The 17,369-nt window shown below is 42.1% G+C and overlaps 1 protein-coding gene across 1 annotated transcript in view; it reads right to left on the reverse strand.

Moving 5' to 3' along the window:
• Window positions 1–17,369, reverse strand: part of LOC121351919 (neural-cadherin-like) — a 54,420-nt gene that overhangs the window by 19,775 nt on the left and 17,276 nt on the right. The window contains exons 7-18 of the mRNA XM_041464383.1: window positions 14,636–14,885; window positions 13,483–13,625; window positions 12,967–13,139; window positions 12,451–12,619; window positions 10,563–10,733; window positions 7,104–7,276; window positions 6,833–7,000; window positions 5,653–5,902; window positions 4,288–4,415; window positions 2,938–3,124; window positions 2,659–2,802; window positions 710–993 (exon numbers count right to left, since the gene is read on the reverse strand). Coding sequence (XP_041320317.1) covers window positions 710–993; window positions 2,659–2,802; window positions 2,938–3,124; window positions 4,288–4,415; window positions 5,653–5,902; window positions 6,833–7,000; window positions 7,104–7,276; window positions 10,563–10,733; window positions 12,451–12,619; window positions 12,967–13,139; window positions 13,483–13,625; window positions 14,636–14,885 — 2,240 coding nt within the window. The remainder of the gene's footprint in view (window positions 1–709; window positions 994–2,658; window positions 2,803–2,937; window positions 3,125–4,287; window positions 4,416–5,652; window positions 5,903–6,832; window positions 7,001–7,103; window positions 7,277–10,562; window positions 10,734–12,450; window positions 12,620–12,966; window positions 13,140–13,482; window positions 13,626–14,635; window positions 14,886–17,369) is intronic.

Here is a 17,369-nt window from a genome sequence, read left to right on the forward strand (position 1 = left end):
CCCCGTATATTTTGGAAAGTGAAAAAACTGTAGGAAGAATCAAGTGAAAATAATAATAGTTCTGCTGAGCAAATATTTCTTGTGAAATTTTTGGAGCTGGAATACAAAGGCAAGCAGAGGTTGATTCTCTCAGAGTTTACAGACTGCTGTGAAAACAGGCCATATATCCAAGCTGCTGATCAGCATAGGCCAGAGAGAGCTCCCAGCTCCTGATTTGCATCCAGGGTTTGTTGGGGAGATTGCTAGTTGGGCCTACCAAGAACTGCTCTAACAACAAAACAACAAAGATGATTGAGCTGGAGTCAAAGAACAGTCCCTGGTAATGTTTATTTGGTAGCATAAATTTAACCATTACATGCATGAAGTACACATGCCAACCATTCTGTGCTTATACAGTTACTCAAAATGTGCCAGATCTTCTTTGTAAAAGAAAGTTATCACAGTTTTCAACACTTTAAATCACATAATTTTAAAATCAGTTTGGAAAATACTCTTAGGATCAAAATCAGCTGCTATTTATGTAGGTGAAGAGAGCCATGAAAAATTATCAGGTTTACTTTATTCTATTCTTTACAGAAAGTTGCTAGCTAAGTCCTAATACCAGGCCTCCCCCACCCTAAATGTACTATCCTTTTGGATTTGTGTGAATGGATGGGATTGAGCTGAACACAAAGCCAGGTTTTGCCCTGCTTTGTAGAAACTGCTTTACCTTTAGGACAAGTACGGGCAGATCAGTGAGCTCCTCCAAGACACTGCCCTGGTATTCATTCTGAGTGAAGACTGGTGCTTCATCATTCTTATTGACAACATTGATGATGATAAGAGTGTGGTTTTCCCATTTTCCATCAGAAGCTACAAGCCGGAGCTCATAATGTTGTTCTTGTTCATAATCCAGAGGCTGAGCAATGAAGACAGTTCCAATCTCAGGTTCCACATCAAAAACCCCTTTCACATTTCCTGAAGTGATCTGATACCTTAGTTTGGCATTTGCACCTATAAGAGGAAGAAACAGTTGCCCCTGTTCACTCTGTGAATGCTCAATCCAGCTAGGCACAATGGATATGTATCCAAGAGAAACCTTATTTTCCGAGACTGTTATGGTGTGTGTGTGTGTGATAAAACATAAAAACATGACAGAATGATCTGTGTTGTAATTTGAAGGTTTTGTGTGTGGTAGATGGGAAGCTAGGTTTGCATTTATATTTACAAGTATAATTTACACACACAGACAAGCACTTGTTGATTGATAATGGAGAAAATGGTGTGCCTCTAAATTATTGTGCATTCATTTGCCAATAATAAAATAGTAACATACTATGGAAATACAAGAAGCTATTTTTACTCAATTTTTCCTAAGCATCTCACTTCAAATGCCAGTATTCCTTAACTTTTATTTAAACCACTGGGTGGTGCTAAAATACAACAGAAGTCTTCTATTTTGAACAAGAATTCATCTTGGAACAATCCACCTGTGCAACAGCAGTTGTTTGATTGCTGCAAAACTTTTAGGAACAACAAAAAATCTTTTAGGAACAAAAACAAATACTTTAGTGCTTCCTGTTTACTTATTTGGAAAGGTAAAAAATACATTGCATTCCAGTATACAAAGTCATTTCCTAAATTAAATAGGTGAGCTGCTAGGAGCAAAAAGAACATTCAGCTTTTTAAGTTGTGAGTCAGCTGTGGATGACAAGACTAGAGCAATATGGATGACTAGAAAGTGAAAAAGCTGTGCTCAACATTAGTGCTTGGAAGCACTTGGCTGCCTTTGCAACAAAAGCTTGAGCATCCCTTGCTAGCAGCTTTTGTCAAATTCTCCCAAGTGCAGCAGCTGGTTCCAAAGGCCTCTTTACACCTCCCCCATGGCACTAAGAGGCACAGGCATTGCAGCAGTGTCCCAGAGAGGAACGGCCAGCTCCCACCTGCTCCCAGCAACACGTCCCTCTGGCTCTCATTTGGGCTCTGTCACCAGCTTGCCTTCTTTTAACCAACAGATTTGTTTCTCTTCAGCAAGTTGAGCTGGACCAGCTCACAAAAGTAACCAAAATGCAAAGACAGGGACTGACTAGTGGTACATGCTGTTGGACTGGCTCTGCACATCTGGTCTCACCACACAGTAAGGACAGCTTCACATCATCAGAGCTGGTGTCAGTGTGAGCCCAAATGGGAGGTCTGACTTTCCCTTTCTTCCTGACTTCATTTCTGGCCATGCCATACCATGCTTTCCACTGTTTGTCAGATCCTTCCACAAGTATATTTAACCCACTAACTCACCAAAAAGCACATACTTAATTTTTTTACAATAGTGGTAAATAGAACTGACTCCTAGGGAGGTCTTGAAAGCACAGGAGTCAGCAAAAAGCAAGCACGTGCTCTGGAAAGAGAGTATAAAGTTACAGCAGTATTGTGATTCCAGCTAATTTCATTCTGCCCCAAAGACATTGCCAGCTAACTTAACCTTTGCACTACAAATCTGAGCACCTAATTAAAGAAAACACTCATATGCTCCCAGAACTTCTCTCCCCACTTTTACAAATGTTTGAAATGTGGAATTGTCTCCTGAATGCCGAGAGCTGTTTGCCCATGTAGGAAGCAGCCCTACACACAAGCACACATCAACATGAAAAGGACTTAAAAAGACACGCAGGGTCCACTCACCCTCATCTTCATCATCTGCTGTTGCTGTCACAACAGGACTTCCCACATCCCTGTCCTCATCTACGTTGACCTCATACACTGACCGAGAAAATGCCGGGGCATTGTCGTTCACGTCGCTGACAAAAATCCTCACGTAGGCTGTGTCTAAAAAGGAGATGCAAGAGGAACACACAGAGTAGAAATGCAGAGGTGGAATATTGCATTATTCCAAACAGCTCACATACCTGACAAGCCTATGAAAGTTTAAAATCCAAATATAGAATTCCTTCTTAGTTTTACCTGTGTTGGGCTGCCCATGAACACCAGGTCTAGCAGATTCTGATAAGTCCTGAGACTGGACTTCAATCAAGTAAGAGGCTCTTTTCTCTCTGTCAAAAGATGCCTGGGTGTAAATAATTCCTGTCTCAGGTTCAATGGTGAAGAACTGATAATCTTCATTGGCATCTTTTAATATTAAGTAGTGAACCTAAAAAAGAAATTGTTAAAAGAGGTTACATTTTCAATTTTCATTTGTATGTCCAGGTGCTGTGACCTCCCCCTTCCTCAGCAGCCTCCTGGTTCTGTCTGCAAAGTAGCAACACTCTGAGGAAAGACAGTTCATCTGAACATTTTTTTTTTAAGTATTTTGTTTATTTTGATATAAAAACTGCAGAATTCTCAAACAGAAGAACATCTGTACCAGTGATATCAAGGCCCATCAAGCCCAGTATCTAATCTCCAACAGTGGCCAGTAGGAGCAGTTAAGAAAGATCATGAATAACAGAAGGTATCTCCTCAGCTTCTAGTAATCCACTGTGCTTCTTATGGTAAAAAAAAAAAAAAAAAAAACCAAAACAAAACAAAAAAAAAAAAAACCAAAAAAAACCCCAAAACACCCTAATAATTTGGGTCCTGTTCAACAAGACTGAGTAAATGAAAACCTCCACCGATGAAAGCTATTCACATTTTTCCCTGTAATAAAGGTCATTCTCTGAAAAAAACATCAGTTCCATCCCCACCCTCAAGTCATGCCCAGAGCAGCACCAGACTGTTCTGCCACTCAGGTTGCTCTTCAGAAGCTACAAAAATGACAGTTCCAGAACAGCAGAGTCTCCACTAGCTAGAGTTTCTTCACAGAAGAGCTAGCAGGATTTTTAGATTGGCTCAGGAAAATGCAAAGAAAATGAGCAATTCCCTTCAGAATTCTGCTTTTCCCTAGGGTGGGGTCATTATTACTATGATGGTCAAATGCTGGTTTGACCAATGATGGTATTTAATCGACCATATTTAAAAGGCTGTGAATAACTGACAATAATCACTGGTGGTCAATTAAAAAATAAGCTGAAGAGGCAGGAGTTTGAAAACGTCCTGCAGCTACATCCACTTGTCTTGTCATGGGAGCAACCCTGAGAATCATGCAGCAGTGCTCTGTCATGGTTGCTGGATCAGGATGCGTTTCAGGACCCTGAGGTCACGAACCGCATCTCCTCCGCCTGCATCCCATGAGATGCACACCAGCCATAGGATGGACAAAGTGCTATAAGAAGTGCTGGTGGCTCATTACCCTACCTTCAACTGACTGCACATTCTCAGTAATTACAGCACTACAACCTGAGTATTATGAGGAAAAGAGCTGGATTAAGTTCAAACCTCTCCATGTAGGCCAGAATCCAAGTCCATAGCTAACACCTGAACCACAGATGTGCCAACATCAGCTGCTTCTGGCACAGACACCTCGTAGTTAGAAGACATGAAGAATGGAACATTGTCATTGACATCTGAAAAAGGAGGTGATGAGGATCATGGTAAGAATATATTTGAAAACTTTTTTGTTTACTGTTTTATTTTGGTATTTTCCCCACAGTTGTATTTTGCTTAGAGGAAGAACTTACATTGATTATAGTAATAAGCAATCCTGCTCTGGGTTTTCCATTCTCATGGTAGCAGTCAGGAGACATTTTATAGACACTGGGCAGTTTCTAGGAGACAGTGGCCTAATGCCAGCCAAGATAGTGGCTAATGATTTGACCAGAGATATACTAAGTCCATGAATGCCAGGACCAGGAGGACTTTCATCCACAGCTAAGTTACCGAAAAAGGAATTTTTCTTGTGAGCAGAATGAAGTTTCTGCCATATTCTGGTACCAATAACTTCACTACAGGGAAAACCTTCTGGGACAGGGTCCATAGCCTACAATGAGGCTCAGACCCTGCTCTACAGTCTGAAGGGGTTTTGCACTGGTGGATTGTGAAAGACAGGACAATGCTGGGATAAAGTGAAGCAGGAAAGTTGGATTCCCTTTCAAATTACTACCCCATTCTCATTTCCATGGTGGTGGGCAAGAAAAATGTTTTTGCTGAAGACTTCATTTATTCATATTTTCATCTGAATATCTGCCTAACAAAAGTAACCCCACTAATCCTGCAAAAAAACAGGGATTAATATCAGATTTATAGTTTATGTGGATCTACTGGAACAGAGCCTTATGAAAAGATCCTGCTATAAGGAGGTGTGGATCAAATTTTTGAAAATTGCACTTATCACAAGGATCCTTGCAATTTCGTTTCTAGATGCAATCTCAGTATGCAAAATGGAAAATATGAATGTAACAAAAACCCTAAACAGATATTCAACACAAACCCACCCTATCTGAGCTGTTTCTCTTTCTATAGAACAGACTATTTCCAGTAATACTCATCTCCTTTCAATAGCATGGGAACAAGTACTAGATTTCTCCTCCTTTTGAAAGAAAATCTTTCTAATTACCTTTACAAAACCAGGTACAGTGCTGCCTAAACATTCAAACAGCCCATTTTTGCACTATCACATCTCCACATTTGATAGTTGTACTTAGGAATTGTCTCAGACAGACCTGTTTAATGACTGCAGAACTTTTTACACTATAGAAATGTACAAAGCATTGAGGTGGCTTGGCATTTCATGGTTGTTACCTTAATGCGTGGCATTATATTAAAAATAATGAAAATATTTTTCTGAGCCGCAGCAAAGCTTACCTGTTATATTCACACAAACAGTGGCAAAGGAAGCTAAAGGAGTCATTGCTACGTTTTGTGCCCGGACTGTCAGGGTGAAAAACTTAGTAGTCTCAAAGTCAAGTGGTTCAGCGACTAGAAGAGAAGCAGATCCATCAGCTCTGTTTGGCTTCAGATAGAAACGAACTGGCATGTTAGTCTCTGGAACTTGGCCCTCCTCCAGGTTATACGTAACCCTGGGATCACCAAGAGGGGATGTGGCTTTGATGGTCTGAAGAAGAAAAGAGCCACCACATACATTCATGAAGCACGGGGTTGGAAGTGTTACATGTTGAGTTTGATGGCAGAAACATACACACATGTATGTTCTCCAAGAACATACACACCTGTATGACTCAGGTAACAGACAAAATAGAAACATTTACTGAGCTGAGTGTTATTTTACAATATCTAGGTTTGATGCAGGTGTTAAATCAACAAGAAATTTATCTGCCTGTAAATGTGCCAAGCCAGAATTGCAGCACAGCTATAGGAAATCCTTCCTCTCTCCTCCTTCCAAAACAAAACCGATCCATAAGGAGACCATTTCTCCACTGAGCTGTACATTTTACCCAGCAAGTTACAGAAGAAAAACTCAAACCCTAAATTGTTTCCAAGTGCTTCAATATTACATGCAGGAGGAAGACAGGAATTATGTGGCAATATATAGAAGACTAAGTCTTCTGTCCTTAAAGACTAAGTGTCTATGGGTTAAAAAGGAATTGGTTTGAGTTACAAGAGTCCAAAGCAAACTATGTCACTCCATGCTCTTGTGCTAAACTTAGAAAAGCTTTCAGAAAGACACAAGCAGATAGCACAGCCCACTGAGGATGAGAATGGAGGAGTGAGGAGCTGGCTCTTGGAGGGAACACACAAGAATTTCCTTCTCTGGAAGTGCACAAGTCTTGCTCCTGCGGAAGCACACCTTGAGGGCCATTACTGCAAGAATTCACTGGGAAAACTGCTGCCAGCTGAAATGCCACCCTATTCTGTGACAGGTACACCTGACAACTTTAATGGGTACACAGCAGTGAAGGCTCATAAGGGCATAGTGCAATGCAGTAAGGCTGCAGAGCGGGCACCCATGAACTTCTGACTTAGAGCATTACAGAGGAAGCAGTGGAAGTGAAGAGGGAGGGAAGCAATCAAGCTTTTAACATACCACAATCTTGGTGTCACGAAGGGTGTTTTCGGGGATGGTTACCCAGTATGTGCTCTGCTCCCACTGGGGTGGCTGGCTCAGTGCACTGGTGACAGTCACCGTCAGCTCCACCGTGCTGCTTCTGTTCCCACCATCTGTCGCTACAATATAGCGGCTGATGCGCATTGTCTGGGAAACAAAGGCAGAGGATACTTGAAAACTATTTTGTACAAACCAAGAGATTGCAATTAACCCTCTGCAATGGATTTGAGGGGTTGGAGTCTCACATTACCTGGGGTAGTGGGCAATTCACATAAACCCAGCCGGTGCTGGGGTTGATCTGGAAGTATTCCAGCTGATGCTCTAACATTGAGTACGTGACAGCAGCATTCACACCCTGGTCACTGTCATGAGCTGCAACTCGGAGGAAACTCATCCCCACCGGAGTGTCTTCACTAAGAAAATCTTTGAAAAGACAAGGGTACTGTCAGCAGGTCTGCTCTGGTTTAGCAGGCTATATTTGTAAAGAAATACCCCTGTAAAACATCATTGTTCCCTTCATGGGAGATAAAATGTTTCTGTACTGAAGCAGGTTGTAAAGTATTGTCACCAACAGTGTCTGTAGTCCTCCTTTAGCTTCCCCTTCCCTCTCCCCTGCCACGCTGGGTTGCTAAGTGAGCTGCTGGTGGTGCAGATTTACTGACACTGCTGCTGCCAGCACGGTGCCACTGCACGGCGGCGCTGGCAAGCCCCACAGCAGCTCTCATGCCCACTGCTTCGGATCACAGCCCAGCCTGCTGGGCTCAGCTGGTGATTAAAGCAGGTTGGTGTGAATTGAATTAATCTTGAGTATGAGTGGTGCCAGCAGCACTGCCAGTGGGAGGCACTAGGTAATTGCAAAGCATAAAGACTCAGGTCAGAGAAAACAGGCCTCCAACCCACCAGTGTTTTGGAAAAGCTGCCCAGGGCAAGGGCAATGATTATGTTATGTATGCCTCTTTCCTTAGGTTTCACTCCCTGTTCCCAGAAATCCACCTGTGTCAGAGGTTGTGTCTTTCTACCCGTTGTTCTAGAGGCCAATCCTCCTTTGAACCTGCTCATATAATTGTCATCTAAAAATCTGGTGGCAAAATCATGCATTTGGCGAGCCCACTGCACAGAAGAATAATTAATTTTGTCTTCCTAAAGCCTGATTTCTGGAAGGGACACCAACAAAATGATGGGAAATCATGAGCAGTCATTTCCTGTTCCCCTCCACTCTGTGAGGCAAGTTTCATATGAAACTATCACATCCCTGCTGGCTGGCTTCCTTCCACACTCTTCTTTACATTTCACTGATTTTTGGTCCAGCTCTTCCCTCGATCCTCGGCCATCCAGTCCCAGTTCCTCTTCCAAGTAGCTACTTGTGCTTGCCTGATTGTGTTTTTGAGCTGTTTCCTTGTACTAAGGCTCCACCAGCTCAGTGTATTAAAACTGACATTGGGAAGGCTGTTGCAGTTGGGTTTAGGCAACCCAGTCAGACTGTTAATTCATGGCTTGTTCAGAAACTATTTCATATCTCTGATCTCCCTTATATGTGTGTCCTTTGGCATTTTTGATGTGGGATAATCAGAACTGCACACTACTTATGAAGCAGTCATATTTTCTGTTTAGGTCTTCTCCTTTAATGTCTACAGTGTGTAGTAGTGGAGCAGAACAACTTTAAACAACAGCAACCATTTGCTCCATGAGCAGTAATTTGAGATTTAATTGGTTTCATTTGTCCCTGTGTCATTTAATTGTCCTGGGATTCTTGTGTTTGGTATGTCAGTAACAGACAAAGCTAATCTCACAAGAGATTTACCAGCACTAAAATAGATTAATGAAAATTGAATTAACTGCCATAAACCGCTGTAAAATTCTCCTTTTTTGTGTTTATGCTTTTGTGTGTGTGTGTGTATTTATGCTGTCTTTAGCAGCCAAACTCTGTTAAATTGCATTGTAATAAAAAAAACAAAGTTGCTTGGAAGGCTGGTAGTCTCTCATTTCATGTGCTGTGCTTGCTTCTGACACAACTTTAACGTTTACTGTACCATCCCTGCTACAGTTTGGCATTTCTTTAATGTCTGTTTTGCAGACAGATGATAAGATGCATGGCTAAATCAGGAATTTAACCAACAACCTAGGGCTGAGAGTAAAGAACCAGCAGTTTCCAGGATGAATAGAAAACTATGACTAATGGCCTTTGATCTTGTTAGGGAAGAAGCTATTTTTAATTCTGTGACGTTCAAGCATTGATTACTTATGTAGAGATGCTGGGAAAGTGCTAGGCATAACGTGACCTCATTATCTGCAGGTTTGCCATCTCAAAAAGCTGCTTTGCTTCAGAATCTTTGCCAATACCCTCTGTTCATGAAAAAAGAAAAAAAAATCTGCCTGTTCCTCAAAGTGCTGAAGCCACCATAATTACAAATGCAACCTCTCAGCTTCACAGCTTTTGAAAAAGAAGAATCCTGGGCAGTTTCACCTGAAGGACACGTGTGATGGTAGAATAGAAAGGTTCATCTTTGCACAAACATTACCTCTACCTCAGGGATTGTCTGCTCCGCCCAAAAATATTTCTCTCCAGAAAGATCATTCCTACTCAACTTCTCAGTGCTGCTTTGGCCAGGTTTGCAGAAGACACTGGTAAGACTGTAGAAACAGCTATTCCAAATCTACACATTTTAATGAATTTGGCACATACATACACACTACAAGGTACTTTAAAAGGTGCAACACAATTTTCCTTCTGCCCTTGTACATAAGTCTGAAGTGTGGATGTATATTTAGCATATTTCCCAGCAGGTCACTTCTTAAACTCCTAAAATATAAACATCCAACTTATTTTTGATTCCTTCTAAAATGCTGGCGTCTGTGATGTTAAAGACAATTTTCTTATAAGCCATCTTCATTTTAATAAGACATTGGTCATTGCTTTGCCCTCCACGACATTTCCACACAAGTGGCAAAAAAACTCCAAAATGAAGTTGTTGGCAGATGCATCAGCAACAAATGTTTTTCCCCATTTTCAAGCAATTATGCAAGGAAGGACCTGTTCCAGTCCAACAACTAGAGATTATACCCATGACTTGTGGATGACATTACATGTGGAGAGTCCAAGTGTAATGAAATGCAGGATTCTACTGGAGAAGCATCAAGTCAAATTAAACAAAAGATTGATGTAAAGCATATCATGTGGGAATGAAAAAGGGAATGTCACCAGGTCAAATGGGAAAAGCTAGCTCAGCAGGACAGACACAGCAGGCATTGGCTCCCAGCCAAAGGCAGCCTAGAAACCAAGGATTCTGTGCTGTTTGACAAGACATAAATGCCACTTCAGTCTATTCAGAGATACTGTGCTACAGAGACACAAAGCACAATTGTACTTCTGGTCAGGGTTGATGATTTGCCAGCTAAGATGTCATGTTTTGTTTTGGGACATCAAATAAAAATTCAGTGCAGAAAAAAGCTGGGCAGAGAAAAGCTGCCAAGAGAAGGGATCACATCTGCCTCATCTGTAGGAGTTAAGTATGTCAATGTTTTTAAGAGAACTGCAATGAGTAAAGAGCACTGGTTAATTCTGCACATTTCCACTGATGATGGGTTAAATAGTAACTGGCTTAGTGGGAAGAAAGGACGATCGGTCACCTAGCTGAGCACTCTTACAGGGAATAACCCTCTAACGAGATTCCCGTGGCAGTAGCGGCACAGGCAGTTAAGCAACACTCACACTGATAGCGGCTGTTCTCAAACTTGGGATCGTTGTCGTTGACGTCGGCGATGAGGACGGTGAGCTGGCACACGCCGATCAGCGGCTCCCGCGCCTGGTCGGTGGCAGTGACAGACAGGGTGTACTCCCTCTGCTTCTCCCGGTCAAAACTCCGCGTGGTGGTGATGACTCCTGCAAACACAGACACCTCCTGTGCTGCCTGGCACAGCCTCAGGACTGAATTTGCAGAGAGCAATCTGCACATCTCCAGCGCAAAAGGAAGCTCTGACTGCATGCAACACAGCCGTGAAGCTCGATCCTCACCGACCCTGCAACGCATGTCTTGGACTAGAGCAACTGCAGTTCTCGTCTCTCCTCTCCTCACATACCTCATGCCACCTTTTTCCTGCTGCCCTGATAAGAAGCTCGGTCTGAGTATCTTGTTATCTCATGGCTCATGGAGCACAGAAGGACTTTCTCCTCATTGAAGGGCCTCTCGAGGTTCACTCCAGTGATAGTCCGAGTAACTGAATCAGCTCATTATTACTTTGAGGAAGAGTCACACCACAGAAGACACAAGCCATATGACCAAAGTAACCTCTGCTACAGGAGCTGGAGGCTTCTCATTGAACGGATTAAAACTGGGTAAAATAATATAGTGGATAAATCAAACTATTTTCTCCAAATCTTCAGGTTTCCTCCCTACTAATCAAGTCTCTCCCTTCCTCAGCTATTTTCTTCTGGTTAGCAGATTTCACACTGGCCTTCTTGAGGCCACTTCTAGACCTATTTCTCTCCTATACTCAGTTCTTCAGTGCTCTGTTGTAGTCCTTTCCAACCTCCTGCACAGTCCTGGACATAACAATATCCCAGTTTCCTATTTTGACTATAGAAACATCAACAACTACATAACATTTTCATTTGAAATAAATCCTATGTAAAGATATCGTTGCCCTGTTCTGGTATGAGGGTTTTGCCTGCAGTGCACTGGATCTCCTATTTGTGCACGAGATGAGAAATAAACTGTGGCCACATCATAGGGAAGAATAAACATAACTTGTAAAAATCTCATTTTCTGCTCTGCATTTTTATAGCTACGCTTGATCCAAACAGTGGAAGGTAAGTGATACAGAACACATTTTTATCTTATTGAACTGGGATTTGTTTCCCTATTTAATTTGCATTTGGGATCCCTGATATAAGAAGGATGTGGATCTGTTGGAGTGAATCCAGAAGAGGGACATGAAGATGATCGGAGGGTTGGAAACCTCTCCTGTGAACACAGACTGAGCTGGGATTTTTCAGCCTGGAGAAGAGAAGGTTCCAGGGAGACCTTACAGCACTTTCCAGTACCTAAAGGTGGCTTACACAAGAGCTGGAGAGGGTAGCTGTGGGCATGTAGTGATTGGAAGGGGTAATGGCTTTAAACTGAGGGAGAACAGGTTTAGATTAGGAAGAAATTCTTCACTGTGAGGGTGGTGAGACACTGCCCAACACAGGTTGCCCAGAGAAGCTGTGGAAGCCCCATCCCTGGACATGTTCAAGGCCAGGTTGGATGGGGCATTGGGCAGCTTGGCCTAGTGGAAGGTGTCCCTGCCACAGCAGGGGTGTTGGAAATAAATAATCTTTTAAGTCTTTTCCAACCCAAACCATTCTATGGTACTATGATTTGAATCACTACAACCTTCATTAAATCTAATCTAATCTAATCTAATCTAATCTAATCTAATCTATGTGCATGGGTATATACATACCCTGAGCATTTTCCAGTGTTTATCCTGTCTGTCACAGCTAACCCTGCAGTTACATGGTTAAGCATGAGCACAAATGAACATACTGATACAGTGGCATTTTCATTACAATACAATGCACAATTTTCATTTTTTCTTAGTAACCTGAAGCTACTAACCTGTGTCTGGGTCAATGCTGAAGCCTAGGGAAGCTCCATCTCGGTGCATGAGCCCATATTTCACCTCTCCATTGATGCCAAGGTCTGCATCATAGGCTTCCACCTGCAGCACACGCGTGCCTGGAGGCTGGTTCTCCAGAACCCAGCTGCTGTCACTGTAGTAAGCGCACTAAAAATACACCCAAACATCCGACCCTAAATATTACACAGAGTCACGTGAATCTGCTGCACAGTGTCAATATTTTTTCCAGCAGGTCTGGGAAAAACTTGGAAGGAAATTACTACTATTACTTATTCACACAAATAACTCAGTCTCTAAGGGAGAGGAAGGAAAAAGGAGGATGAAGATTTTACACTTCCTCTAGGAAGAGAGCTGTCTTCTGTTCACGTACAAGTTCATTCTGCTCTGCACACACAGACCCTTCAGCCCACCAGCAGCCCCCAGTAGCTATGGAGACTCTACTACCCCAGAGATAACTTAAATGGGGAAAGAATATCTGCAGAAAGACATCTTACCTCTCTAAAGACAGGCTTGTTGTTATTGATGTCATTAACTCCTACAATAACCTCAGCAAAACCGCTGAGAGGAGTGGGTCCCCCTGAGGCATTGTCATCTATTGCAGTGACATTCAGGGTGTACTGTGGCCCTTTCAGACTGGGTGGTGGGTCTCTGCGGAGTTTAATGATACCTGAATTTGGAAGCATAAAGTGTCATGTTAATTTACTCTGTAAACACAAAAAATCAAGTGAGCATCACATTTCTCTGTCACTGTATTGCTGGCTCAGTTTGTATTTTGGTTGCAAAGCACAGTAACTTATCATCTTAGTCTGCACAGGCTTGGACCAGGATCCCAAGTTTTGGCTGATAGTTGAAGAACAACCATCATATCAAAGAGCTAATCCTCACTGATACAAAGCATCCCCATTTGCAGATTATATAAATATGGTGCTTTCTTATGGTTCTTGACATACAGGTGGAGCAGAGTCAGTAGAGATTAGTAAACAACTGAGTTCTAAACCCTCTTTCCTTACCTTTCTGGCTATCCAGCTCAAAGTTGCCCTCCTCATTGCCTCCTGTAATCAGATAAAGCAGCCCATCTCCATCAGGGTCCTCTGCCCGAACAGTAGCCACCAAGGTGCCGGGACCGGCATCTTCCGAAAGGAAAGTCCTGTAACTGATGGAATAAGGGAGCAATGGCAGCACACAAGTATCAGAATCACCATCACCGTGTTAACCATCAGCAACAGTATGGACTCATTATGAATGGTTTTTAAAAGCTTTGGGCATGCAACCATGGAGTCTTAAATTGATCAGAATCACCATCACCGTGTTAACCATCAGCAACAGTATGGACTCATTATGAGTTTGTTAAAGATATGACTTAAATTTGTTCAAGATATGACTTAGGTCTTCTTTGTTCAACATTTGGTACTTATTTTAGGATTGTAATCCTGTGCTTTCAGTATACATAATTTTGAAGGATCTTTTGGAGGATAACAACATGCACCACAATATGTTGTACTGAAAAACAGGATCATATATCTACTAAAGTTGAGAAAAAGGACTAGTATCTGCCTTGCAGTGTTTCTTATACCCCTATATATTAATGGAAAGCATCAGATACTACAGAGATGAATGTAAAAAAGTATTTAATTTTGTAAATGAATATATGTATGTTTTGTATTTAAAATATGTTCAGACTTCAAAGTTGTGCAAAGAATAGAAATTGTCTTGATTGAGGACAGGAAAGAAAAGGGAGTCTTAAACAAGGAGGGGCTCATGAAATTAGCTTACAATACTATCTGTTGTTGCTAAAATTAAATTTTAGTAGTAGTTTGCTAACTAATATATTTATTTGTCACCTAATTTATACATGGATAATCACTTTGAGGCCTAGGAGTGTCAACACAGTCAAAATCATTCCCTGTATAGGTAGGTCTTTGATTCATTCTGTTCTCTCTCTATAAAGTCAATACACTGGTATCACAAATGATGTATTTTTTTATGTACATTCTAGAAATGAAAGTCCAACTCCTAAAGCCTTTCTGTACAGAAATTACCCTTCAATTTCACTGGTACTTACAGTCGCACAAAACAACAAGTGGCCGTTTGGCCCAGTGCTATTAAGGTTACATGTCAGAGCAGCATCTTTAAAAAGCAAAGCAGGTGCTCAGGGTGCCTTACACGGCCTGGGAGAAGACGGGCGCCTCGTCATTGACGTTGGCCATCCGAATGCGCACGGACGCCGTCCCCGTGCGAGGGGGATGTCCTCTATCCACAGCGATCACCACAAACTCGTACATGTGGTTGGCTCGCTCAAAGTTCAGCCTCTGGTTAGAATTGACGACCCCGTGACGTGTGATGGAAAAATCAGTGCTCTGGATGAAGTAGGAGATCTCAGAGTTGGAGCCAGAGTCGCAGTCTGTTGCAAGCACTGTTAGAGAACACATTTAACAGAACAGAATAATCATACTGCAAAGGAGGTTTGCTTATGCTGTTTGCCACCAAGCCAGCTCTGGTTTTTTGTTTGTTTTTGAGAACAGGCATCACCTAAATCTGTTTCATCCATAAAAGGGATTTTTTGTTGTTTTGTTTTATTGTTGTTGTTGTTTTTTGTGGTTACAGTCTGGGAACTTAGCAGCGGGCTGGGAGTGAAAAATCAAAACAACTCTTCCCTCTGCTCCAACCCAGCCTGAGTGATCTCAGCCAGGTGAATTTGCAAGAGAGCTGTGATCCCAGCACTGCACAAAATGCTCTGTACAAATAGCAGTCAACACTGGTAATTAGCACACAATCAGTAGGCATGTTGGTTAACATTATCAGTCATAAACTGGTTCCTCACTCTTTCCAGGAATGTCATGTTCAAATTTAATTAGCTCCCAGCTAGTTATGTACTTTTCAATTACCTGGTGCTTCAAGGTATGAAGAGTGATTAAACATTCCTCCCCAGTGTTTATTCAGTACACTGAGTGTCCCATCTGCTCAGGAGCAGCAAACCAGCACAACAAAGCATCAAAAGTGATTTTTAAAAGCAGAAGCTCACCTCCCCAATTACCTTGCGATTTTTCTAGCCTAACAATGAGGCTTCACATCATACCCACACTGGTAATAAACAAACTCCTTATTCTACCAATAGGATCCAGATGCAGCCACCGTGGTAGCACACAGCCTTGTGGAAGCAGAACAGTGATTGCAGTGCATGGACACCCCAGCAAAAGCTGCAGCATCACCCACAGAGAGGTGGGGGGCAGAAACAACCTGTCTCTATCAGAATGCTAACTCAAAATAGGAAAGGAGCAGAGAATTATTTCAAAAGTACACTGAAGAACTGTTCTACTTAGCTGCAAAAAATTTCAACTACATCTGCCTGTGGAAAGTTACTCATCTTTGTTTACAAGTATATTTAGAGTGGTTGTAACATTTTGTTTAAAATCTCTCCAAATTGTGCTGTGAATAAATGTTTGTTTTACAGACTACAAAATCAAGGGCTTTAGAATTAATCGCTTTCTTGCTGCGGTGACAGACAAAATATATTAAAAACTCAAAGACTAAAATGACAGTGATTTAAATCTGTCAAGTATAGTGGTTAAGTATTGTTTTTAGAAAGGCATGCAGAACATGAAAAACTTTTTTGATTTGAAAAATTCAGATTTAATCTACAGCCATTACTGAGCCATTTAACCAGTCACAGAAATACATTCTATGTGCTCAACGATATGCTTCTTTTCCCCCAGATGTTTTCTGGCAAATAAGGAACGTGGCGCTTACTTGTGCTTGACAGAAACGTGCCTTACTTCACAATAGCACCTGGGAATTCTATTCCCTTGCATTTTGTTCCACCCTGGAAACTGGTGTGCATTGCAAAGGATATTTTAAGGATCATAAGCCAGCCACAAGCAGCTCTGTGCTGGCTTTGCACAGGTTCTGAACTAGCTTAGTGCAAGCTAACTCTGGCTCAAAAGCTGGCTGAGCTGCCAGCTACAGCTCCAAGCCTTGTTCTGCTGGCACAGCGATGCAGCTGAAGGCTGAGCGTCCTTCTGAGAGCGCCCTCCGTGCTCCAGACTTTGCGTGTGCTAAAACAAAAGCAGCTGAAAACTGAAACCAACATTCACATCATCCACAGTTGTGACAAAAACATTTATCACACCACCTTTTTCACTGCCACAAACAGCTACAGGCAAGCCCAGAATGGTAAAAGCTGTCTCATATTTGCATGTATTTTTGTTTGCGGGTCATTCTGAGGCTGCAACATCCCGTCCCTCAAGGAGCTACAGTGAGGTAAGAGCTCTTTGTCTTTTTTTCCTGAGATACTTGCCTTGGCAGTCAGAGTTAGTGGCACAGGTCTCATCCTGCACAAGGTACAGCTCCCTTGCAGCCACCAACAACCCTGCTCAGCCCTTCCACAGCAAGTGAGTCTTCACACACCCATTTCTACTGACTGTCACTATACTTCCACCTCACATTTTCTTTTCTAAGATGGCTCTTACTCTTGAAATGTACACCGTGTGGCAAGACAACAACTGGGATGCAATTGCACAGCTTTGACATTCTGCTTGCTTTGGACATGGGGCATATGTTTCTTCCCCCACAAGTGGAATTTTGATGAGCTTTACAAGTCCTCTGGACAGAAGAATATTCATGTCTTTGAGGAAAATCACATGCTTAGGAATTTTAGGATTTGGTTATTCTGATCAATTTCTTTCTTCCCAAGAGCAATTAAATCTAAAACTTAAGTATGACAAGCTCTGAACTCTCTTAGCAAATGTTTAGAGAAAGCAGGCCCTGCAGCCCCCTTACACAAGGGAAGCTAAACTTCTTGTCTCCTCTGCAACCTGCAGAGCTCAGCTCCAGCTTTGGGAAATCTACATTTTCATCTTTTTGCTAAGTCTTGCCTTGGCACATACTAATTTCTTAGGGT

This window comes from Pyrgilauda ruficollis, unplaced genomic scaffold (genome assembly GCF_017590135.1).
Source record: "Pyrgilauda ruficollis isolate IOZ18807 unplaced genomic scaffold, ASM1759013v1 scaffold18, whole genome shotgun sequence".
NCBI lineage: Eukaryota > Metazoa > Chordata > Aves > Passeriformes > Passeridae > Pyrgilauda > Pyrgilauda ruficollis.